The following is a 25,894-nucleotide window of genomic DNA, read 5'->3' as shown; positions in this document are numbered from 1 at the left end:
TTTCATTGCTCTCATTCACAGAAGTGTTAGCACTTGTGACCATCCAGCACCCTCTGGTGGGGAAGGGGTGTCACTCCACCACATCAGTTCTGACAGACAGGTGATTTCATAGAATTATTACCCACAAAATGAATTTTAAAAACAGCCATGGAATCACCCACCATGCTAAGCCAGTGCTAAGGCTAAGCATATTTGCAGTGTGTGTGTGTGCATTTGTATAACAACACTTTGCTGACTGGAATGACATGACGCCCCTCTAAATTTTGGCGGGGGGTGGGTGGGTGGGGAAGAGGCAGGGTCGTTGGGCTTGTACCCTAATGGGTAGATGAGGAATTGCTAGAGAGGCAGACAGAGCCAGTGTGATGTAGTGGTTAGCATGTCAGACTAAGGCCAGCAACACCTAGGTTCAAATCCCCACTCATCCATGAAGCTTGCTGGGTAACTTTGGGACAGTCACTACCACCCAGCCTAAGCCACCTCACAGGGTTGTTATGGAGATAAAATGTGTGTGTAGAATTATATATGCCCCTCTGAACTCCTTGGAGGAAAGGTAGGATAACAATATAATAAATACTGCCAACTCTCTAAAAACCTAAAAAGAAAAGTGCTGGGACTTAAGTTACACTCTCTGTCCTGGGATAGGTGTCTCTGCTCCAATGATGAGGGGAAAGCACTCTGCACATCCTCAGAAGCATTCTTATGGCTTCAGATATTCCCAGGGCATGGAAAACAGGCAGATTATGTGTGAGAGTGGGCGGGGGAGGATTAAAATATTCTGGGTCTGAGCCTCAGCTCAAGACTAAACCCTGGTCAGATAGGTGAGGCATGCTTAATTAATAAAATGAAATGTACTGGGGCTGAAATCCCATCCAGTACCCTAGACGTTGTTACATTCTTAGATGCATGAAGATTGCTGTGAGCCTTCCTTAACCTAGTGCCTTCCAGATGTGTTGGATTACAGCTCCTACCATCCCTGATGGCCAGGGATGATAGGAGCTGTAGTCCAACACATCTAGAGGGCACCAGGTTGGGGAAGGCTGCATCAGAAGCAAAGGATTATGTGCATGCCCAGAGGTAGCCTCTTTTGGTTTGTCTGCGCTTGCTATAAGGATGATCCCTAGCACTGAAAAAGGTTCCGGGCAAAGGCCTGAATCTCCAATTAAGCCCTAAAACGAGCCGGAGGGTGGGGGTGGATGAGCTCCCTGGCTGTTCTCAGTCCTCTACTTCATGTTCCCCCCTCCTCCCCCCCATACATCTGCCACACTCTCCCCAAAGCCCCAAGGATTGCTGCCTGTATGTGTGGTTATTGCTGTTTAGCATTCCATCATGCACTCGCTTCCCCCTAATCACTGCTAGGAAACCGGTGCCTTTACCGGCAACTTCAGACCTGCCAGGAACAGCTAACGGCTCTGACTGCGCATGATTAGCTCATAAACACCACCCAAGCCAGGAAGGGAAGAACACACAGTGCCAGGATGCCTGGGTTCTGTAGCCAGGAGTGAGGGTCCTGAGGGGTGGAGGAGAGCAAGGCTGTGTCAAGATGCCAAAGCTCCAAGAAAGGGGAATAGTGAAGATTTATGGGGTGGATTGGTGGCACTTTTAGATAGGATTCCCTCAGTGTGGGGGCGGGGGGGGGCTGAATAACTGTAAAACAGAGAAAGAGACACCCCCCCCGTCTCCTGATGTCACACTGGATACACCAACTCCATTATTCCCCACTGCACACACAATTGTATAGGTGCATGCACAGAGACAAACACAGACACACACAGAGACCATAGAGAGGAACAACGATGTTGCGTGCATAAACGACACCTACCATACACACGGCATCCCTCTGCATCTCCACAACAGAGACACACTGACCCCATCCACTGAGCTCACGCTTCAGAGGGTCGTTATGTGTAGAAGCAAGATTGCCAGTCTCTTTACACATTAAAAGTGCTTTGTAAATGTTCATTAAAAATTGTCAGCTGATGCACACCTACTACAAACATGCTGCTTTTGCACACTCATTCATTAGTCTGCACACACATGTACATGCTCATATAACATTGGGCCACACACACACATATAAGCCTCAAGCACACTGAAACCCCTCCCCTGCACACCATCACATTATATGCTCAAACTGGAAGGGATATATAATGTCATGTGTGCAAACACTGTACACTCACAACAAATGTATACAGACACTACTGATGCAGCAGCAATGCACATACTTCTGCAGTACATGCTCTCATATTTCAGACATATGTACATTGTGTATGCATATGTATACACGAAGGCTCTTGTATGCATGTGCACACCCCAAGGACACACATGTACAGCTTATATCTGAATATATGCTCAGACATGCCATATATATGTGTAAAGAGCATTGCCCTTAAATGCATGCATCCATCATGCAGAGACACATCTGTCAACATACATAACTCACAATGTACATAGCTCACACACTGCAGGGAACATCCTCCTGGATGTATATATGTATGTGAATGCATAGCTGTGTACAGATACACATATGTGCAGGCATACATTTGCATGCATGCACACACTCCAAAGGTGTGTGCTCAGTATTGGTTTTAACAATATTTATTTTTAAAAGATCCTATTCATATGACTTTATATGGAGTTTTTATTGGACTAAAAATTGAGAGGTACGATTGTGGGATAGAAATATATTAAAAAAAATTAAATGAATATACAGTCTCATACAGTAGAGGCTGGTGATTCCTATGTCACTGGGGTGGTGAATCCACTCTGGGTTTCAGTCAGAACTCTAAAGGAGCTCTCCAAGGTGCTCCATTGGTCTCATGTTGTATGTCAAATTGCTTTTACATATTCTGTACATCCCAGATGAGCCACACAGAGCATATACCCCCACTTATATCCAGCATTGATTTCGTTATCAGATTTGCATCATGTCAGAGCGATATGGGGCAATATATGGGGCCATCCTATTTTAGCATCACAACAAACCTGCAAATGGCATAGGAAACTGCCTTACAGTGTTTCAGGCCATCGGTCCATCCAGCTCAGTATTGTGTACACCAGGGTGGTAAATCTCAGGCCTGGGGTGGTAACTCCGGCCCTCTGGAGTTCCCCATATGGCCACGTCCTCTTCTCCTGGCCCCACCCCTTTCCCCCAACCCCTGATGGATTGGTGGTTTCTGGGCCTTTGTGCAGTTTCCCCCCATTCTAAAAGGCTGGCATCACTCTCTAAGGCTGAGTTACTAGGCAGCAAAAGCTTGAAGCTACAATATGCTGGTATGTTTTGTATTTTGGCTCCACCCCGTCTTGCCTTTGGTCCCGCCCACCCAGGGAATGCTGCCCCTGAGAGCTTTTCCAAAATTGAATTTGGCCCTCAGGCCCCGAGAGCTTCTTCACCCTTGGCCTACACTGACTGGCAGCGGCTCTCCAGGGTTTCAGACAGGAGTTTTTTCCCAGCCCTGCGTACAGATGCCAGGGACTGAACCAGGGACCTTCAGCACGTAAAGCAGGTGCTCAGCCACTGAGCTACACTACAGGCCTTCCCTGAGTTAGGTCCAGAGACTGTGACTAGTCCAAGGCTAATCATCGAGCTATAGGCCTGAGCCAGGGAGTTCAAGCCACGTATCCTCAGCCAAAGTCCATCACCCTAGTGTAGTTGGTAAGACCTGCAACACTGCAAACATCTATCCAAAATTCACAGTAGGGCAATAGCTATATTAAGATCAAACAAAATGTCACAATAATGAGTAAGCAGTTGAGCCCTCCAGGACTCTTCATCAGCTTGACATTAAACAAACAGGGAAGGGGCAGGGGAGGGAAAGGGTATGAAGAAAGGCACCATATCTGCAGATTATAACCAGAATTTATCTGTAAACACATATATGGATTTTGCCTCAGGTAGCACATTTGGGGGTACCATTGGAGGCAGTAAATTGTCAGTTCTTTTACTTATTATATTCCCACCATCACCACCACCAGCTTGGGAGGCACCATTTATGCCACAGACACTGAAATATTCTGGCTGTGTCTGGCAGAAATGTAGGCCATGCACACATCACATTCACTCTGTATACACACACTAGGGCACATATATAACACGCACACATCCTCTGGTTTAGATCTCTACCCAACCTATTTTCCAGAGGCTTATAGCGAGTTGCAGTATCCTAAAACCATATAAAGAAGACGTCATCGCATGTGTGCAAAACTGCAAATTGTACTTTTATCCCACCCTCCTCCCAGAAGCCTGGGACACTCCACCCCTTCCACTCCACCCCTGTTATCCTCACATACCAACCCTGTGAGGTAGGTTAGGCTGAGAGATAGCAACTGGCCCAATGTTAGTGAGCAACCCTTGTGGCTGAGCCAGGATTTGAAGTCAGGCCTCCCCAGTCTTAGCCAAACACAACACCACACTGAAAAGTACATGCTACGTACCTATTCGGCTTCATAGCTGAACAGAGAACTGAATCCAAGTCTTTCTCCAACTCTTTAGCTACTGTACCACCACACTGTAAAGCAATAATAGTAACTACCTCACATTTGTATAGTGCCTTCAAGTGTTGAAAGCACTTCACATGCCTTATTCAGTTGTTCTCCTTACAACAACCCTGTTAGATAGGTCAGAATTATTACCTCCTATATTGCAGAAGAGGGGGTTGAGGCTGAGAGGGAGTAGCTTGCCTAAGGCCTAGTGACTTCATGGCATACGTAGGATTCAAACCAGGGACTTTGTGATCCGCAGTTTAAGGCACCATCCTATGCATGTGTAGACAGAGAAAAGGCCTACAACTCCCAGCATTCCCCAGCCAGCTGGCTGGGGAATGCTGGGAGTTGTAGGCCTTTTCTCTGTCTACACATGCATAGGATTGCACCCTAGGCTGGAATCCTACACACATTTACCTGAGAGTAAGTCCCACTGAACTCAATGGGGCTGACTGCTGAGTAGGCATGCCTAGGATTACGCGGCACCCACTTACCTGGGCTAAGTCCCAGTGAACTCAGCGGGACTCACTTCTGAGCAAGCACGCATGGGACCACGCTGTCAGCCCCCGTGCTACGCCAGCACTGGCTCTACGCGCCTATCCATGCTCCCGGGCGGGATACACGCTTCGCAAGCAGAGAGAGCCCCGCACAGCCTGTAGACGCACGATCTACACGCAGCCTCCGTCCCCCGCACGCCCAGTCCCGACAGCCAGTCGCCCCCAGCACTTGCATCCTTGCCGCGTGCGGACAACCTCACACGCGAAGCGGGAAGGCGAGTAATTCAGGAGGGGAGGAGAGTGGGCGACCGGCCACTTTGGGCAGGCTTTGTCTCCTGGCTGGACGCCTCCCGGCGCGAGGGCTAAATGCGTGCGCGGTGGCTTTGGGCGAGCGGGATGCTCCGTCCAAACCCTGGATCACCTCACCCAACCTCTCTCCCCTCTTTCTGCTGCAGGGATAGGCGGGGACCAGCTCGCGTTTCCCCTCCTTCTTACCAACAGTCCCCTCCACACTTCCAGGAATCACCCAGCGAAAAAAATAAAAAGCCAGAGGGGGAGGGAGCCTGCTGGGGTTTACACAGCCACTTCCTGCCAATCAGAGGCCGGCCAGCCGCCCCCCGGCGGCCAATGAAAGTTCTGGCCATTCATAAAAATAAATACACCGCCACACTCCACCCCAGCCACACACAGGCGCACGGAATCCGACCTCTCCCCGCGTGTCAGTCTCCCCGTGAAAGATCCAGGCTTCTTTTGGAACGCGAGCAGCTCAGATATCATTGCAACCCACCCCTCTCTTCTCCCCTCCATCCTCGGCTCCCATCACAATGCAGCCAGCAACGCACTGAAATGATATCCGCGCTAATGAGGTCCCCCTTGCCTCCCTCCGATCGCTCTGCTAACGGGAAAAGCGCTTCTCGCTTCAGAAACGCGCACGCACGTCCGCACGCACTTCCAGGAAACAAGAGAGAGGCTGCGATTCTTTGGCGAAAGGAAATAGAGCCGCTTCGCTTCTCCACACTCCTTCCCTCCCGCTCAACTTCCACCTCTTTCTACTCCCGCTGAGTCCTAATCCGGGAGGTATCCGTGGGGGGCGGCGGGATATTAATTTGCAAAAGCTGGAAACGAACCTTCCCATCCGGTTCGTTTGCCTACTCCCCCCGCCACTCCATCGCTGGCATTTGAAGTATGGGAAAGAGAGACGGTTCGGCCGGGCTCTGTTTCGGCCGCAGATCCCCTGAAGTGGAGTTTGTTTTTTGATTCGGATTCTCTCTCTCGCCCACTCTTGGAGAGACAGAGGCACCTCGGCTTTCACCGCCACCAAAGGTAAGTGAGTTGAAAACGACGGCGACCCCCCGCCCCAACAATCCAAACACCCTCGCTTTTATCATTTTTGACGCCAGCGTGAGTGCGTGCAGGGGAGACATTTTTAAGACGGGTCGAGTGGGAAAGAGGGCAAGAAGAGGAAGAAACACCCCGTCACCCTTAAGTAGCAGACAACGCCTGGACAACTTTGGCTATTAGTTTAGGGGAACTATTGTGGCGGTTATAATGCGTTGGGATGATCTATGGAAAAAGTCGGATTCAAATTGTTAGTTTGCCATGCTTTGGCGCTAACTTGTTAGCTCTATATTATTATTATTATTATTATTATTATTATTACTATTACTATTATTACTATTATTTTAGAGGGGGAGATACATTTGTATCAAAATATAGACAAATAGCTTGATGAGAGCCAATTCTTAGGTTGCTTACAAATATATATGGGATTTTGCACAAATTTCACCAAATTTGAAAATTAAAATTTCAACTTTTGAAATTCAAAAACATTCACATTTTGCTTTTGAGAGCTGGCTTCTGAGGGATACTCAAGTCCTATCCATGAATGTTAATGCAACAATGCGAAGTTCCCACACTCAATACTGTTACATGCCACCCCAATCCCACCACATCCATAATGGTGGTGGGGAATTAATCACCGGCATTTGACTCCACAGAAAATTTATTCAGAACTACAGATTAAAGATTAAAAATCCAAATTTAGTCATACTTAGAGGAGACCCATTGAAAATGAGACAACTCATGACTAACTTAAGTCCCACTTGTTTCAATGGTATGACTAATTCTGGATCCAACCCTAGAACTGTAGCAAAACTTTACTATTTCCCCATGTGAACATGAAATATATTTCTTTCCTCTTTAGCACAATTCTATCCCAGATATACCATAATGTTGCTGTTGAAATATCTATTGATTGCTTTTCCCTAAGCCATACTGAAGGTGCTGTGCAGTCCTTAAAAAACAATGAAAGCAGCAACAAAAGGGAAAGGGGTCATAGCTCAGTGACAGAGCAGATGCTTTGCATGTAGAAGGTCCCAGGTTCAGTCCTTGGTATTTCCAGATTTTATTTATTTCATTTCTATACCACCCAATAGCTGAAGCTCTCTGGGTGATTCACAAAATTAAAACTATAAAAGTACAATATGAAACAATATAAAATATTAATGCTTAAAACTACAATATAAAATACAAGCAGAATAAAACCTAGTAGCAATGCAGAGATTTAAAATACAGATTGAAAACAGCAGAGTGCTAAAATGCTGGGAGAATAAAAAGGCCTTCACCTGGCACTGGAAGGAGTACAATGTAGGTGTCAGGTGAACCTCTCTAGGGAGCTCATTCCACTGCTAGGGTGCCATAGCAGAAAAGGCCCTCTTCCTTGTAGCCAGATAGGGCTGGGAAAGATCTAAATCTGAAATTCAGGAGAGCTGTTGCCAATCTGTATTTTTTTTTTTTTAAGACAATACTGGGCTAGATGGATCGACTCGGTATAAGGCAGCGTCCTATGCTCCTACTACTATCCAGCTCCAAGTTAAACATATTTAAATCCTGTTTGGTTTAAGTGGAAAGTTAAGCCCACGCTTTCTTTTTCTTACTTTATTTATTTCTGTAAGTATTTTTATCCCACTCTTCAGCCAGAAAGTCTCCCTGAGTAGCTTACATATAATCAGTCAAACAAGGCAATCCCTGCCTGTAGGCTCAATCTAAAAAGACACGACATACAAGGAAAAAGGAATGGGGAGGGAAGAGGGAAAAAAATCATGCCTTTCAGCAAGGGGTGTGGAATGACCCTGCTTTCCTCTCTCATCTTCCTCAGTGTAGCTTGCTGAAACCACTTAAGTCTATGAAACTGATGGGGCTAAACAGCATTTAACTGCAGCTGGATCAGCCCTTAACAAAAATAAACCCTCCACACCCAACACAAGCACTCCCCAAAAATGTTTTCCTAAAGAGAAAAAATAAGAAGCATTAGGCTGGCTTCAACCTGGACTTCAACCAGCAGGCCTGGCTGAGTGGTTGCTCTACTCTTTTGCCAGCTCTGTCTCAAAAACTGAACAGCAGTCATGCAGTGTTCAGTCGTCTTTGATTCTGGACTTAATTGGTTGTATACAGACTTAGGGTGCAATCCTATGCATTTTTAGACAGAAAAAGCCCTGCAACTCCCAGCATGCATAGGTTTGTGTCCTTAGTCCCAGTTTGAGTAGACCCATTGAAATCAGTGGGCAAGTCATGACTTGCTGTAAGTATGGTTAACACTGGATCCAACCCAATGGTCTTATACATGCTTCTCCCATCCCTTTAAAATGGTAATGTGTATTGTGTCACCTGCTTCAAAATGTGGTAAGCCAGCCCAACTGCACTGGGGAATATTTCTGCTCATTCTGTGGAGCGGGGCCCTGATCTGCTGCCCCAAAGTTGTGTCCTGACAGTGCTGTTGATGATGCAAAGGAAAAGGGGCCTGGAGCAAAGCTGCCTGAGAGGAACTCAGGTGCCAGAAAGTTCATAGACAGACAGATGTGCCTCTTGTTGATGCTTGACCATTCAAGACTGGTAATCTCATACAGAGATGAAACAGGCAGCCTCCTCCAAGGGTGGCCAGCCGTGCAGCATCTCTGCTTTGGGAATGATTTATCCAGCTGCACCCAATGCAACAATGAGGCAAAATAGTAGGACACAGAGTATTGACTCATGCAGAGAGATGACAGACACCCTCCTTTGAGGGTGGGCCATTTGACTGCATTGCTGTATCAGCAACGCTTGAAAGCTCCTACCACACCCAATGCAGAGTCAAGGCAGAACTGTCCTCCCCGAACAAAGTCTGGAAGGATAGAGCAGTAATTCATTCAGAGACACAGGAGGCAGCTCCTGGGAACTGCCAATCATTTCATTTATTTAAGGATGTAGGAAGTGACCCTATACCAGATCAGGAAATTGATCCATTTAGTATGCTACCCTGGCTAGCAGCTGTTGCCCAGGATCTTTCCCTGTTTGCTCTGATCTTTTTTTAACTGGAGAGGCCAGGAATTGAACCTGGGACCATCTGCATATAATATACAGACACACAGCCCCCTTTTCCCCAGTCCTCAGCAGTTTTCCTGCTGAGCAGTTGAGCAGAATGGAGTGGGTAGATCTCTGGGAGGGGAGGTTTAAACTCCACTCCATGGTATCTTCCCCATCACTGCTGGAAAGGCCGGGGAGAAACAGGGGCCATGGAGCGGGTGGGGCCTGGCAGAAGGCAAATTGAATGGGGAGGCTCTGCTGGCCACATTTGGCCTGTAGGCCAAAGGTTCACCATCCCATTTAAAGCTTGTGCTCTACCCACTGGGCTACGGTCTGCCCCCTTGTTTCCTTGTGGCAACCGAAGCGGCTTCCTCATGGCATGCAAGCTGGGAGTTACCCCCAAACTGGGGAGTCAATGTTCATATCATGCCCCCTTAAAACATGTCATGTTTGCTGTGGAAGCCTGGTTTGGGGGATTTTTTATTTTTGTTTTTTGCTGGAGGAATAATGCACATGGAAAGTGCTACCCAGGAAGTGTCCCTTCCTTGGGTTTTTCAGGGGGGTGTTCTGTGAATGGAATACTAGAATCCTGCCAGATCCAGGATCATGTATTTGAACACTGTGGACCAGGAGTGGGGAACCTCAGACTCAGGGTCCCAATCTGGCCATCTGGGGCTTCCCCAGAAGGCCACCACACCTTCTCCTGGCCCCATCCCCTTTCTCCCAACCATGAAGCATTGGGTGGTTTCTTGGCTTTTGTGCAGTTTTATCGCCTATTCTCCCCTTCATGGATCACTGCCTTGTTGTGGCGAAGGGGCTTGCGTAACTCAGTGAAGCCATAAGCTATGCCGCGCAGGGCCACCCAAGACAGACAGGTCATGGCAGAGAGTTCTGACAAAATGTGGTCCACTGGAGAAGGAAATGGCAACCCACTCCAGTATTCTTGCCAAGAATACCCCATGGAACGTATCACAAGGCTAAAAGATATGACGCCGGAAGATGAGCCCCTCAGGTTGGAAGGTGTCCAATATACTACTGGGGAAGAGCAGAGGGTATTTCCAAGTAGCGCCAGAAAGAGTGAAGCAGCTGGGCCAAAGCCGAAAGGACACTCAGCTGTGGATGTGTCTGGTGGTGAAAAGAAAATCCGATGCTGTAAAGAACAATACCTGAGCACACTCCGGGAGAGAGCGCAGGACAGGAAGGCCTGGCGTGCTATGGTCCATGGGGTCACGAAGAGTCGGACACGACTGAACGACTGAACAACAACAACAACAATCCCCTATTCTAATAGGTTGAAATCCCTCTCCTAAGGCTTAGATACTTGTGGCAATAAGAGTTCTCAACTAAAATATGCTGAGTTTTTAAAATAGTTTTGGCCACACCCCTTTTGCCTTTGGCCTCACCCCCTTGCCTTTGTTCACACAGGCCACTGGAATGTGCCCTCCGACTATTTCTCTGAAATTGAATGTGGCCCCCAAGAACTGAAAGAGCTTCGGCACGCCTGCCTGGACTGTGCTAATGTAAATCTGTGTAAATGTAAATCACCCCCAACCCCAACCCTCACCCCAAAGAATTAACCACAAATCCCTCTAAGAAATCCATAATTTCTGGAATAAAGTTCTCTACATGGATTTTTCTGTGAGAATTATTCCATAAGCACTTTTGTGGCAGAACTTGGAAAAGGTCAGCTTCAGTGTTTTATTCTGTCCCAAGCCAAAAAACAACTACTAAGTAACCACATTGTTTATTCAGGAAGTGTAATATTTTTTGCAACATTATCAGTGATTGCAAATTGTTACTGAACTTGTTAGATTTACAGGAATGCCTAATGAAGATCTCATTGAGCTGAAACGGAGATACACGGGTTGCGCAGACATAACCATTAGAGTTGTTGTTAAACAGACTAAGTCAAAAAACAACTACTAAGTAATTACATCCATCCCAGTTAGTCTCCTCCCCCATGCAACCCCCCTCCTGCAAATACCTCTCCTGCTTTGCACTCCTTCCCCCAAGACTTCATTGGTCTCCAGAGCTTGCTACTGTGGGATGAGAAGAACCTCCAAGATGGTCTTGGCACCGGGGATGTGCATTGTGCTGCAGTTTTCTAGAATGGTTACTCTGGAGGGACTGTACCACTTCAGTATGCAGTCAGAAGGAACCATATGACTAAATGTTTTTCATACACCAACACCTCTCTGTCCATGGAAAGCTAGTATGTTAGGGGAAGCTTTCTAGATTCCCATATGCAGGGAGAGTCTGTTGTGGGGCAACTGTCAAATTCACACACCTCAACCTATGGTCTGAACTGGTACAGTCCTAGGAAGGTTTTACCACTTGATTCTTCCAAACATGTAGATTAACTCTAAAGCTGGGGCTGACACTTTTTTTTTTTTTGCTGGTAAGCAGTTATTTATCCAGTTAAGTTTCTCCTTCACTGCAACTTTTAACCACATGCTCACCAAGCATCACCTGTTGAATATCTGTCCATTATACTGCTTCTAAAGGCATATAAGGCCTACCAGGGGAAAAAAAGTTGTCAGCCTTGGTGTGAGACCACAGATACAGAACCTCAGGCCTGTGGGTCGAATCCAGCAGTCCTGAGATCCATCTCTCTGTGACTGCTGAGATACCCAGGCCCCCTCCCCCTGGACCCACGCCCTCTTTTCCTGACTGCCTATTGTTTGGTGGTTTCCTAGCTTTTGCACCGTTTTGTTCCCGTTCTAAAAGGTTGAAACGCCTCTATGATTTACTGGCAGCAAGAGCTTTAAGCTACAGTATGCTGGTATTTTGGCCCCTTTTGGCCCTTTTGCTTTTTGGTTATGCCCCCTTTTGCCTTTGGCCCTGCCCACCACTGGCATGTGGGCCCTGACAACTTCTTCAGAATTGCACTTGGCCCTTGGTCTGTGGTAGGATGTTCCAGCACTGGCCTTTTTACAGCATCTGTTTCCTTGTCGTAAGAGGCCACTGGGGACTTAGACTCCAACCCAAACTCCAACCCATTGACCTGGGAGTAAGTCCCATATAACTCAGTGGGTCTTGCTTCTGAGCAGATGTGTGGGATTCTAGTGTTAGTGTCTTTGCCCTGTTTTGTTTACATACAAATGGACGAGGAGAACATTTTGGGAGTTATGTACCAGGCTATGCAATTGCTAACGTTTCAGTGCATTCCCAAAGAACAGCAGCATGAACCCCTGCAGCTCTCTGTGTGATTCCCTCTATGGCTCATGGCACCACCAGATTGTGAGGGAAGTGACAGGCCATAGGCCAGAGAGAGATTTCCATCCCTCAAGGACCACTAAGATACTTTGAACAATATCAGGTGCCAAGTTATGAAATGCTTTTGAGACTGGGTGAGTGCATTAAACGGTGCTTTTCCCTTGGTCTGAACGTGTTTGAGTAACAGCTATTCAGAGTAACCTCGCAACAAGCAGATCCACTGAGAGATTAAACATTCTTTTAAACTGTCTTTAAGTTTGTAGTGAAAGGAATCCTCTGCTGTCAGTTTACTAACAAGTAATGCTTCAAGGCCTGGCAGCAGACTGAGGAGCAGGGGTGCTGTGGTGTTGGTTCACACTGCAGATGGAAGGTGGCATTTTTTAATAACCCCTTATATTAAGAACTCACCACAATAGAAAAATAGCATAGAAGTCAAATGGCTCCACCGGAAATGTCCTCCTTGACACGTTACTACATTTTTACTACATTTTTCAGGGAGTTCTTCTCTTTAAGCTAGAGGAGCATTCAGAACTGGATTCCCCCCCCCCCACCTGCACATCTGATTTTCCATGACAGAGAGTGCATAATCCCAGCAATGAAGTGCTGGTATTAACATTCAAAGCTCTAAATGGCTTGGGGCCAGGTTATCTGAAGAATCATCTCCTCCCATATGTGCCTGCCTGGACACTAAGATCATCTTCAGTGGTCCTTCTCTGGGAGCCCCTGCCAAAGGAAGTAAGGTGGGTGGCTACCAAGAAGAGGTCCTTTTCTGCTGTGGCACCCCAGTTGTGGAATGAGCTTCCCAGAGAGGCTCACCTGGTGCCTATGTTGTTCTCTTTCTGGCGCCAGGTGAAGACCTTTTTATTTTCCCAGGGATTTTAGTCTTTTAGCTCTGCTGTTTTAAAACTGTAATTGTATTTTAAATCTCTACATTGCTGCTTGGTTTTGTTTTGAGTTGTACTTTTATACCGTAGTTTAAAATGTTTTCATTTTATATTGTATTTTATGGTTTTAGTTGTTGTGAACTGCCCAGAGAGCTTCGGCTTTTGGGCAGTATAGAAATGTAATAAATAAACAAACATGCTCTACTGAAAGCTTCCAGCAGGCGGGCTGGGATTGGGAAAGGGTGAGCTTCAGAGCTGTAACAGCAGAATTGGCTGCAGTAGGGCTGGTGTCAAGGCCAGGCTCTGTTGGCCACTTGCTAGGGGGCCCACCCCCCAACAGGGGCCCACTCAGAAGATGCCCCTGGAGTTGCCCCTCATCCCCATTGCAACCTGCTTGTTCACCTGCCTCTTGCTCTGACCCAGACAATGGTGATGGCAAGAAGGCAGAGCAGCAGATGCCACTGGCTGCCTGCCTGCCTGCCTGCCAAGCAAGCAAGTGGTAGCAATGATGAGCAAGAGCTTGAGGAGGAACAGCAGCTGTGACAATGGCCTTGAGAAAGCAGACTCACTGAGGGAGGGAAAAGCCACTGAGGGTGTCTTGGCCACGGGCCTTCAAAAACCTGGAACTGGTACCGGGCTGTAGGCATATACCAAGAATTCTTGTGTATCAGCATCTTTTTACGGAGGCATGAGCAGTTTGCAGGAAATAACTTTTTCTTGACACCTCCATTTTGTTAATTTCTTTGTCATCTTTTTCTTTACACCTCCATTTTCCTCCTGCCTCCATTTTGTGTATACCTAGCTGGACCATGATACAATAGAGATCCTATCATCTCTATCAGACAGTTTAACAAGGCCAGCTGCATGCTGCACCTCTTATTTATTAGCAGGGTTGGTATATCTTTTATTATTCTACTTGTGCAAATGTAGAGTCAGAAATCTGTATCCTGAGAATGGCAGCTTCCCCCCCCACACACACGTTTCTAGGCCTTATGACTGTAGATATGAATATAAAAATGGTCGGACAGTGTCAAAGTCTCAACAGGCAGAGAAAGGCTGACACAGGCTTTGAGCAAGAGGTTCCTGGACACAGGGCTTATTTCCCTCCTGCTTTGAACTCTGTTCACCCAACTTTGCCCTTTTTCTGCTGGGTATTACTTTTATTGATGATTTCCTAAACAACCAGTGGCAAAGGAGGTACAAGAGCTTGCTCAATCACAGCCAAACATTGGATAACACAGCCCAGGCTGTTTCCAGGAAGATGAGCACTGTACACCAGAGTGCTCCAGCACACACTAGGGTGTCAGCAAAACTTGCAGAACCTAATGGGTTTGATCAACACAGGGCTCTTCAGAGTCTCGGCTTCTTTTCCAATCAACTTTGCTAAACCTGCTTTGCAAGTTCGGGCTGACCTAAGATCTTACAAGCAGACCTCGCAGGAGATGCTCAGCTCACATTTCACCAACACAGTAGAGAACATTAAGAAGCATTTTTAGCAAAATTATTTCCATTCATGTAAACATTAAAATATAATTTCCAGAGAGGTACCAGCAAAGAGTCTCGTGGCTCCCTAAAGATGAACTTACTATAGCGTATAGTCCAGAAAAGCTTATGGTTTTTACTTTGGTTTTATAGTGCAGTTTTAAACTTTTAAAGTTTCAGACTGTATTTTATCATGTTGAATTTTATGGGTTTAAATGTTGTGAGCTGCCGCTATTGGGTGGTATAGAAATGTAACGTAATAAAATAGTCTTTAAGGTGTTACAAGGCTGTTTTGAGCAAAATAGAACTACCCTAGATTTCTTGCTTCTGCTTGCAGGCTCAGACAGCGAGGCCAAGGGGAGAAGCCCAAACCTATCACCAGTTTAAGAGGGAGCAAGTAGACCTGGTCTCGCTATGTGCGTGCAGATATGCATGAAAACGGTCTTCGCCTCCCTTTCTCAGATGCTGCTTCGGTGACTGATCCGAGGTCCCTTCCAGCCAGCAGGAGGCGCGATGGTCCCTCTGTGCTGGTGCTGCCCGCCAGCACCTGCCCCAGCAGTGGCAGCAGCCGCCATGACCAGCACAGCCACACCTTCCTACCACTTCAAGAGCTTCTGTGGGGAGTTTGAGCGGGTGGAAAGTGCCCTGGAACGCCTCGAGGCCAGCGGGTTCTACTGGGGCAGCCTGTCAGGCACCGAGGCCAAGCGGCTTCTGACCTCCCAGCCGCCCGGAGTCTTCCTGGTGCGAGACTCCTCGGACCACCACCACCTCTTCACCCTGAGCATCCGCACCAACACGGGCATCACCAACCTGCGGATCCAGCAGCAGGGCTCAGCCTTCCACCTGGAGGCTCTGCCAGGGGCTGGCCGCCCCCCAACCTTCCGCTGCGTGGTCCAGCTGGCAGAATATTATCTCTGCCTGGGGGCTGTGGATGGGGGCCCCTGCTACCTGGAGAGGGAGGGGCAGCTGCCGGTGCCCTTGGCCCTCACGCAGCCACTCTGCTGCAAGGTGCCCACTCTGCAGGAGATGTGCCGTCGGGCTGTGCGAGCCAGCATGCGGGGAGGGGTTGACCCCAGGGCCCAGCTGCAGGGCCTGCCTGTACCCCAAGGATTACTGAACTCGCTGTGCAGCTGAAAATGGGGCACCAGCTTTGAGGCCTTGCAAGAAGCGCAGGGTATTTTTTTCCCAAACATTCCTTGTACAGTACATGGACAGGCAGACAGCGTCTTGCTGAGGGAGCCTGTTCATCATTTATCTTCATGGAATAAACTGGCTGGTGCAGAGGGCCAGCCATGTCTTTATTCATCACACTGACAGCTCGCAATAATGTCATCCAAGACCCCAAATACCACCCAAAGGAGAAGGGAAAAGGGCCACCTATTCAAGTATCTAGTGGGGCAATCCTGTAAAACACAAAAGCCCCCTAGCTTATTTCCCTCTCATTCTCCCCATCTCAAGAGCACCTTGCTCACCTGCAAGCCCCCCCCCCAATACAGCTGCCTTAGCACCTGGAACACAGTACTGTTCACAAGTTCCACTGCAAGTCTTCGGGGAAAAGCACATGCATGTGTGAAGCAGTGCTCAGTGCCAAGCAAGTGGTCTCCATTACTAGCCCGAGGGGCAGCTGCAACAAGTCCGCAGTGAGAGTCCAGTGGTACTTATGCCATAATAAATACATTACATCTTTAAGGTGCTACGGAACTCGCTTCCTGAGCTGAAGTTCATGCTCTCCAAGGTCTGAAGGAGAAGGGTACGGTTGTCCAGTGACAAATCTCTACTGACTGGCATTCTTTATGATTACTTTGTGCAGAATGGGCCTTGCCACCAAGGGTCACACTCAAGTCCACAGCTCTTCTTCCCATCCTTTTTCCAGACCTGCATTTCGAGTTCAACCACCTCAGGATCCCATTTTTTCTCTCCTCCTTCCCCTTCCAGTCACTGCCCTGTCAAGGCCATTACTGTAACCCAACAGGCAAGAATGCTGACTCGGGAAGCCAGTTATAGAAATAAAACACATTCAATGCAAAAGAAACCACAAACTCAGCTATTGTGCTGCATCCGGTGACTTGCATTTGTGCATATTTTTAATGAAGTGTTCATGTTCAAAGACATGTCATTGGGAAGAACACAGAATAAGAGGGGGATACCAGTCTACATTAGGAGATTTAAGAAAGGGGGGTCATCTAGTGGAGAGACATATGATAATTGAGTCCTTTCCTCCCTCCCATACTTGACTGGTCTACAAAGCAAGGACCACTAACAAACTGGACACTTGCCCCTCAACCCAGATCCAAGAACTACACAAAGTGCCCTCAGGTAAGGGCCAAGAACGGGTGTGTGCTTTTTTTTTTTTTTTTAACAAATGCTGGAGCACAAGTCAAAATGCTGTTAATTACAGGTTAAATTCATTTTAGCCCCTGCAGTTTGCTTCCCTCCCTAACGTTAAAGAACTTAAGCATAACCCCCCCCATACCGCCTGATTTCTATCTTTTACTCTTGGGTTAAAAGTACCAGATTTCTTGCTGGTGAGCCAGATCTCTTCCTGGAAGCCTTTGTGAGTCCCTCCCTGCCAATTCCACTCTGGGGCTAGGTGACAGAGCTTTAAGCTGCTCTGGTAAAGCTGGAAAGTTGATTAATTTCCTGCTTGCTGTCAGGACTCCTTGATGTCATGCCCCGGAGGCACAGAGCTCAATTCTGCTCCTGGACCCCAAAGCTCTCCTCCATCTGCCATCTGTTCCTGTATGCGCCTCTGGGATAGATCCAAGTTATTCTCCCTCTGCCAATTTCTTTAATTGTTCACTTTTATACTACTTTCAGCAGCAATCTTTTTTATCTACTGGAGAAAAGGGTCGCATACTGCCATGTGCGATTGTTCAGAAAAGCAAGGGGAAGTGGTATTATGGGTCCAGGGAATAATGGCCCAAAGGCCTTGGGAATGGCCTCCCCTCTCCATTTCAGTTTTGACTTGGCAAGGCAGAGCCAAAAAATGAACAGGAAGGCGGTGGGTAGGTGGAAGGGAAGATGACCACTCCTTGAAAGTATGTTTTTGGCCCTGCTGTCTGAGCTAGTTAACCATTTCCTGCCAGGAAGATAACTACCTTTCCCATCCCCCACACAACTATCCCCACTTCAAATGTTGACAACAACACTCAGCCAGTTCGTGCAGCTTCTTATACATAGAGCACCACACAAAGGAAGTCTTGAACATATTACCAAACACTATCACAGTGCCCTTGACAACATGACAGCTACAACAGTTTATCCACAAATATTTTTATTCCATTATGGAAGGCAGTTTTGATTCACCACCAGTTTGTGGTGGGCACCCACCACAGCTTAATCCTCCTCTTCATCATCCCCACCACCAGCACCGCCCTGACCCTTCTTGGCGTTCTTCCTCTTGACACGTCCTGGCCGGCCACCACCATACGGTGAGCGGAGGGAGAAGTCAATATGCTTTTGGGAGTCCAGGCGAACAATAAAGGAAGGGATGTTCACCACTTGCTTCCTTACGCTAAAGGGGGAGAAAGGAAATGGTTACAGAGGGCTGAACAAATAATCTCTGGAGAATTCCTATTGCTCAGAATTCTCCTATAGCTCAGAATTCCCTCTGATACATTAGGCTCCAGCAAAATCCACATAATTTTTCTGAAGACCTGTTTCTCCAGCAAAACCAGAGCAGTATCAAAACAATTTAAGAGAACTGGCTGTTAATCCCCACCCATCATCCCCCAATCTTAAAATCCAGAGTTTAATCAACATCTAGAAAAACATACATCTAGGCTACACTCTTATTATCAAAAACAGTTAATACAACTCAGCAGAGTACATTCTTATTGAACATGCACTGCAATGCAATCCCATACATATTTACTCAGAAGTGAGTCTCACTGTTCCAATGGTGCTAATAAGCAAGTTCAGGGTAACAATCTAAGGCCTCATGACCTCTTACTCCCAAAGTGGATCATGGAATTAAGATACAGAACCAAGCAACAGCAAGAGTGATTCAGTCTGAAATTTACTGTTGCTGCCTGCAGTATATAAAATCTAGGCTAATGCCAGCTGATATAAAAACCTGGCTCTTAACAGCTGGTAATTTGCCAACAAGAAGGATCACATCAGTATTTCATGCCGAGAAGGAGCAGAGTGCTAGCTGTTACCTCTACTGCCTGCATGGCAAGACCTTCGCAAGGTGTACGGCTGAGCCGCAGTGAACCTTGCCGAAATCTTTATAGGTTTTTGACACACAGCCTCATTAGGTGGCTTGCAGGGCTATTGAGCTAGCCAGGGTTCCAATCCAAGGAAAGGGTTGGTAGGGTAAAAAGATACACGGCTGGGACACTGCTGCATATATCCCTGCACAGACTACACACAAAAGACATTATAAGCATTACTTCAGAGGCAGGTCCTGCCCTTGCAACCCGCAGCACTGGTGACAACCTACAGCAACTCTACTTCTGCTTAAATCACCAAATGCCGTTCTTAAACGCAACTCCATCTTCCCCCAAACCCTGACCCATAACAGCATACCGGATGTGTCTTTGGCGGATGAGCACCCGGGCATGGTGGATGGATTTGGCCAGGCCCAGCTTGAAGACCTGGGTTTGGAGACGCCTTTCCAAGAAATCCTCAATTTTCAGACCCAGGATGTAATCCAGTTTCATCTTGCCTTCATCCAGTACCCCAATCCTGACCAGACGTCGCAGCAAAGCATTGCCTGGGAGAGGAGAGCAACACAAAAGAAAGCTGAAGAGTCCTACTCACACCTGGTTAGAGAGATGGGATGTAAAACTAATATATTTATAGACACCCCCCCACACACACACACACACCAGTTAAATGGCCATGCAAAAAGCACTCCACCTTAAGTGCTCCCTAGGTTTGGGGTGGGAAAAAGCATTAAGGACAGCTCTGGGTGCTATAATCTCCCAGCAGAAGTCTGCCATGAATAATCACATCTCCAATTTAGCACTACAGTATACTAGGTATGGACTCTGAGATCAACGTTCAAATCACAGCTTAAACGCACAGTAGTCTTGGAAGTCTCAGCCACTCTCAGATCTTAGTCTCCCATCTGAAATACGAGACTAGTGATCTACAATGTTCCTACGAGAAGGGAAAAGTTATATGTATGTAATTAAAGCAGCAAAAAATATCAGTGATTTAGATTACTCCAAGGAGTATCTGTTTTATTCCTTTGTATCCGAGACTAGTTAATCTGAAAGGCAGCAAATTAAGCATTAAAACTCAGTACATAGACAGGGACATATCTGAGAAACTAGCAGGAAGTAAGCTTATGTCCCAGAATCTTTGAAGGCTTAACTTGTTGGTGATGGGTACTGGGAGCAGCAAGAGAGCTATCAACAAGGAAACATCTCGGCCTGCCATGCCGCTTACCCTCAAAGAGACGCCTCTGATCCTTCTCATCCAGGGTGAGCAGCTCGCGGGCAGCTTTGCGAATCTTGGCCAAAGTGAACTTCACTCGCCAAACTTCACGCTTGTTCCGCAGCCCATATTCACCTAAGAGCAGGATTACAAGGGTTTAAATATAACAATTTGGCTGCTGCTGCAGCGCAACTGTTTAATCAAGGATCTCTTTTCCAACCAGGCAAACCTACCAATCAGTTTCAGCTCCTGGTCAAGCCGTGACTTTTCAAAAGGCCGCCTGGGGGTGACATATGTCTTACGACACACCCAACTCCTGGCAACAGGCATCCTGGCCTAAAGGGACAGAGTCCAGGCCTGCGGAGAAATGAAAAACAGTTAACAGAAGTGGTAAGCAGATGCAACAAATGAAGCCTCTGTGTAATTTACTACTAGGACTTCTCAACTCATTTATATATATCAGTCCAAATCTAGGTTAGGCTGGCCAGAGGCGTCACATCCAAATGAATTTCTACCTGGGCCTCCCACCCACATTGTCAACAGTGCCCACATTTATCAGCAACAGCAAATTTCCTTAAAGCCAGTTCTTATCCTTGAATACAGACTACCCTTAACTGAAAATAGTGCTCTAGACACCAGTGACCCATACATCAGCATTTTGCTAACAGACACAAGACCTGCAGCAGCCTTTGGTTAAACTGTGTTGCTTCAACAACCTATTCTTTCCCTTCCAGAAAGGTATGCCCCAATCGTTTATCCCTACACCCTTAGTAGGCCATCAAGACATTGAGCCTTTGTAAAGCTGCTTCTTCAGAGCAAAACTGGAAAAATATCAGCTCTAGAAGCCAAAACACAATGGACAGAGAACTAATATCCTCCAGAAGCGAGGGCCTAGATACACGTGTGACACCATTTACTACCCTGCATTCCATGTGGAGAACGTTAGAGAGGCTCTCTCACTCCTTGCAGTGTCATGGTTAAGCTTGAGCATTCCCAAATTGAGTGCGGGAGATATCAGAGGCATGGGGAAAGTTCCCCTCCTTTGTCTGTGAATTTGGGAAATGGCCCACGACAGTCAAAAGACCTGTAACAGACCTTCAGAAAAATTTACATCCTTTAAGTGGAAAAGTGCACTACTGCATAACAGTGGTTTAAGTCACCCATTCCAGAGAACAAGTCTTTAATCAATAACGTAAGAAATGTTGGATAATGACACTATTTGCCCTGTAGAGGACTAGCTGCTGTCCACTACCTATTTGAAAATAAGAACACATACATTCACCAATGTTTCACAGATGACCAGGGGCATCCTACCCATCCCCATTCTCTTAGCTAGGTCCATTTTGCAAGCCCTAACTACCACTATTACACATTGCTAAAAGTCTTCTCTCTCTGTTGTATTCATTTTATACACAACAGAGTGGTAGGCGGCAGTATTGCAACCGAAACTCTCCCCATGACCTGAGTTCGATCCCAGTGGAAGCTGGGTCCTGGGTAGCCGGCTCAACCTTCCATCCTTCCAAGGTCAGTAAAATGAGTACCCAGCTTGCTGGGGGAAAGGTAGTCACGACTGGGGAACGCAATGGCAAACCACCCCGCTATAGTTTGCCATGGAAACGCCAGCAAAAGTGGCGTCCCTCTAGGAGTCAGCAATGACTCGGTGCTTGCACAGGAGGAACCTTTCCTTCACAAATGGACTTAAGGCACAAGACTGATGGCTTTTTTTTGTTTTAAGATATACTAGAAAAAAAAACTGCCTGACAATACACTATCAGCAGCTCAAACTGTATCTCAGTGACTGCAGTGTTAATGCAGTGCATTATTATTCACATGGATTTACACAGAAAAGGAACCAGAACAGCCTTCCCCAACGTGATGTGCTGGCTCAGAGCGGCCATGCTGGTTGGGAATGATGGGAGCCGCAGTCCAATTCATCTGAACCTTCTCCAGGTTGGGGAAGGCTGTCCTAGGGACAGGAAGCACCCAGCAACTCTGAGGAGAAAGTAAACATTGCATTAACTCACAATGACAGCACTTTAAAAGGACATTCTCCCCACCCCGGCCAACAACATAAAGACAACCATTTCCTACAGTTCACCAAAACAACAAAAAATAATTTCCCCTAGCAAATCCCTTATCTCAGTAACGTGTAGGTGGCACAAAGTTACTTAGGCACCTTTCCTGCCCTTCAGATTCACTGCAGGGCCAAGTTACTTTCCCATAATTAATTTAAAAAACAAACAAACCAGGTGCATTGGACGATAAAAGCGTGCTTAACCCTCTGATTTTAATAAACTCAGTTTTAATAAACTGATTTTAATAAGCTGATTTTAATAAACTCAGAACAATGATCAGTAAGGTCCCATGGCAAGCGACGCTAACGAGAAAAGGAGTCCAAGATGGGTGGGAGCTTTTAAAAAAGGAAATTCTCAAAGCACAATCACAAACAATTCCAACAAGAAGAAAAGGTGGAAGACAACAGAAGAAGCCAATGTGGCTTCACAAAAAGCTTAGGGATGACCTGAAAACAAAAAAGGACACGTATAGGAAGTGGAAAGAAGGCCAAGTAACAAAGGAAGAGTACAGGCAGATAGCACAGAATTGCAGGGATGGCGTCAGGAAGGCTAAAGCTGAGAATGAGCTGAGGTTAGCAAGGGATGCTAAAAACAACAAAAAGGCTGTCTTCAGCTACGTGCATAGTAAAAGGCAGAGGAAAGAAATGGTGGTTCAGCTATTAAATAAGGATGGCAAAACGATAACAGATGACAAAGAAAAGGCAGAGGTGCTCAATTCCTACTTTGGCTCAGTCTTCTCCCAAAAGAGGGTCTATGATCCCCCCTGGCAAAGGCGAAGTACAGGCTGAAGAAGCAGGATTGCAGCTTGAGATTGATAGACATATGGTCAAGGAACACCTAATGACTTTGAATGAGTTCAAATCTCCAGGGCCAGATGAACGGCATCCTAGAGTCATAAAGGAACTGGCAGAAGAACTCTCAGAACCGCTGTCTATTCTCTTTGAGAAATCATGGAGGATGGGTGAAGTGCCAGATGACTGGAGGAGGGCCAACGTTGTCCCTATCTTCAAAAAGGGTAAAAAGGAGGAACCTGGTAACTACAGACCAGTCAGACAGACATCAATCCCTGGGAAAATTCTGGAGCAGATGATAAAGCAATCCATCTGGAAGAACCTTGACAACAATGCAGTGATTACTCGAAGCCAACATGGATTTGTCAAAAACAAGTCCTGCCAGACAAATCTGATCTCATTTTTTGATCAAGTAACCTCCCTTGTGGACTGTGGGAATGCTGTAGACATCATATACCTCGATTTCAGCAAAGCTTTCGACAAAGTGCCCCAAGATATCCCGATGAGCAAACTAGCTCAAAGTGGGCTAGATGAAACAACGATCAGGTGGATCCACAGTTGACTACAGAATCGGACTCAAAGAGTGCTTATCAATGGGACCTTCTCAAACTGGGGAGAGGTAACGAGTGGGGTACCGCAGGGCTCAGTCCTGGGCCCAGTGCTCTTCAACGTTTTTATTAATGACTTGGAGGAGGAGGTGCAGGGAATGCTGATCAAATTTGCAGATGACACAAAATTGGGCGGGAGAGCTAATACTTTGGAAGACAGAAACAAAATTCAAAGTGATCTGGATAGATTGGAGCGCTGGGCAGAAAACAACAGAATGACATTTAATAGGGATAAATGCCAAGTTCTGCACCTAGGAAAAAGAAACCAAATGCAGAGTTACAAGATGGGGGATACGTGGCTCAACCACACTACAAGCGAGAAGGATCTTGGAATTGTTGTCGATCACAAGCTGAATATGAACCAACAATGTGATGTGGCTGCAAAAAAGGCCAATGCTCTTTTGGGCTGCATTAATAGAAGCACAGCTTCCAAATCCCGGGAAGTACTAGTTCCCCTCTACTAAGCACTGATTAGACCTCATCTGGAGTACTGTGTCCAGTTCTGGGCACCGCACTTTAAGAAGGATGCAGACAAGCTGGAGAGGGTTCAGAGGTGGGCAACAAAGATGATCAGGGGACTGGAAACAAAGCTCTATGAGGAGAGACTTAAAGAACTGGGCATGCTTAGCCTTGAGAAGAGAAGACTGAGGGGAGATATGATAGCGCTCTTCAAGTACTTGAAAGATTGTCACAGAGAAGAAGGCCTGGATCTCTTCTTGATCATCCCAGAGTGCAGGACACGGAATCATGGGCTCAAGTTACAGGAAGCCAGATTCCGGCTGAACATCAGGAAAAACTTCCTGACTGTTAGAGCAATACGACAATGGAGCCGATTCCCTAGGGAGGTGGTGGGCTCTCCCACACTGGAAGCATTCAAGACGAGGCTGGACAGCCATCTGTCAGGGATGCTCTGACTTGGATTCCTGCATTGAGCAGGGGGTTGGACTCGATGGCCTTGTAGGCCCCTTCCAGCCCTACTATTCTATGGTTCTATAACCCCTACAAGCCCTGGACAAAAGACAGGCAACGCCCGCTAAAGCCCCGGGTTAGAAAGAGAACGAGCACACCCCACCACGATTACGCACTGGCTGGTATGACCTGCGCACGCGCGGCTGCCCCGCTTCTACGACCTGCACATGCGCAGAAAACGGAGGGGGGTGGAAAATGGAGGGTCGAACTCCCCAAATCTTTCAAGCGCATGTGCAGTCGCTACAGCGTTTCCAACGGCCGACTGCAGAATTCGACCACTGAAGCGGCCGCTTATGTCTTCGCTGTGAGCGGCCGGCGCATTTCTTTCCACCCCTCTCAGTCCCTGAGGCCCAGCCCTGCGCACGCCTCAAACAAGCCCCCCTTACCTTCCGCCAAGGTTGGCGACAGCTCTCAAAAAGAAGGGGACGGCCTAGCGAGGCTGCTTATATCCTGCTGTGAGTGGCTCCGCCTTCCGTCTCCGCTAGCCAATAGCAATGCGACATTTTTTCTGTCTGACCTATTGGCGGCCGGTCGTTGCGCGGAGCAAGAGCCAATTAGTATTGGCTCCTAGAATAGTAGAGAAGGAACGGCTAGACGAGATGCTGAGCGGGGAGAGCATGTGGCGTCAAGAGGACTTTTTAACGACCGCATCTAAACGGAAGCGGAAGTCGCCGATGGGGGTGGCGGGGGCAGGGGAGGTGATTCTTTCGCTCGATGGGGATGGAATCCTAGGAGTTATTTGGGGAGACTCCAGATTTAGTTACACTTAGAGTAGATCCATTGAACTCAGTGGGACTTGTGTTAATCATAACGAACTACAGTCCCACTGAAATCATGTGGGAGACATTGTGGTGTAGTGGTTAGAGTATTGGATTGTGGCTCGGGCGATCCTAGTCCCCGCTTGGGCATAAGGATGACTTTGGTCCCGCGACTGACTTTCAGCCTAACCTACCTCACAGGGTTGTTGTGAGGATAAAATAGAAAGGAGGAGGACCGTGTAAGTCGCCTTGGGTTCCTTGCAAGAGGAAAAAAGGTGGGATATAAATCTAATAATAGATGAATAAATTGCGACTATATGTGAATCCAACCTAAAGTACTCCCTGTTTCTCTGCGCCCATCTGTAAAATTATCCCTGCTTGCTGTTTGGAGATAGTGGTGATAAAGAAA

General features: G+C 47.0%; 2 protein-coding genes across 8 annotated transcripts; one reads left to right on the top strand and one right to left on the bottom strand.

Annotated features, from left to right (window-relative positions):
• The first annotated feature begins 5,657 nt into the window (after positions 1-5,657).
• LOC146342076 (suppressor of cytokine signaling 3-like) lies at positions 5,658-17,361 on the top strand. 2 transcript variants are annotated; one of them, XM_084805581.1, is made up of 2 exons: positions 5,658-6,299; positions 15,237-17,361. In XM_084805581.1, the coding sequence occupies exon 2, from the start codon at positions 15,413-15,415 to the stop codon at positions 16,031-16,033; it is 621 nt and encodes a 206-aa protein (XP_084661707.1). In that variant the 5' UTR covers positions 5,658-6,299; positions 15,237-15,412; the 3' UTR covers positions 16,034-17,361. The 2 variants fall into 2 exon arrangements, with proteins under 2 accessions (XP_084661707.1, XP_084661708.1); XM_084805582.1 differs by having other exon boundaries at positions 5,659-6,299; positions 15,362-16,923.
• A 795-nt stretch (positions 17,362-18,156) lies between these two features.
• Positions 18,157-25,149, bottom strand: RPS9 (ribosomal protein S9). 6 transcript variants are annotated; one of them, XR_014783911.1, is made up of 7 exons: positions 25,114-25,149; positions 22,115-22,276; positions 20,518-20,641; positions 20,297-20,419; positions 19,430-19,616; positions 19,060-19,264; positions 18,157-18,413 (listed from the first exon to the last, which is right to left on the bottom strand). XR_014783911.1 is itself a non-coding variant. In XM_084805585.1 (6 exons), the coding sequence occupies exons 3-6, from the start codon at positions 20,612-20,614 to the stop codon at positions 18,236-18,238; spliced, it is 585 nt and encodes a 194-aa protein (XP_084661711.1). In that variant the 5' UTR covers positions 20,615-20,641; positions 22,115-22,276; positions 25,114-25,149; the 3' UTR covers positions 18,157-18,235. The 6 variants fall into 6 exon arrangements, 3 of the variants coding, with proteins under 3 accessions (XP_084661711.1, XP_084661710.1, XP_084661709.1); XR_014783910.1 differs by having other exon boundaries at positions 22,125-22,276; XR_014783909.1 differs by lacking the exon at positions 22,115-22,276.
• Between the last annotated feature and the right edge of the window lie 745 nt (positions 25,150-25,894).

The sequence above is a fragment of the Heloderma suspectum genome, chromosome 6 (assembly GCF_057233095.1).
Source record: "Heloderma suspectum isolate Gila_16-S chromosome 6, 16-S_ref, whole genome shotgun sequence".
NCBI classification, from domain to species: domain Eukaryota; kingdom Metazoa; phylum Chordata; class Lepidosauria; order Squamata; family Helodermatidae; genus Heloderma; species Heloderma suspectum.
Note: the sequence above shows the minus strand (reverse complement) of the source record. Positions and strands in the feature narration are given on the sequence as shown.

What these genes read in the sequence shown, in the direction of transcription:
- LOC146342076 (XM_084805581.1), top strand. Translation starts at nt 15,413, where the DNA reads ATGGTCCCTCTGTGCTGGTGCTGCCCGCCAGCACCTGCCCCAGCAGTG.
- RPS9 (XM_084805585.1), bottom strand. Translation starts at nt 20,614, where the DNA reads ATGCCTGTTGCCAGGAGTTGGGTGTGTCGTAAGACATATGTCACCCCC. An exon ending in TCAGAGGCGTCTCTTTGAGG is followed by an intron (nt 19,617 to 20,296) that starts GTAAGCGGCATG and finishes CTCCTCTCCCAG; the next exon opens with GCAATGCTTTGCTGCGACGT. An exon ending in ATCCGCCAAAGACACATCCG is followed by an intron (nt 18,414 to 19,429) that starts GTATGCTGTTAT and finishes CTCCCCCTTTAG; the next exon opens with CGTAAGGAAGCAAGTGGTGA.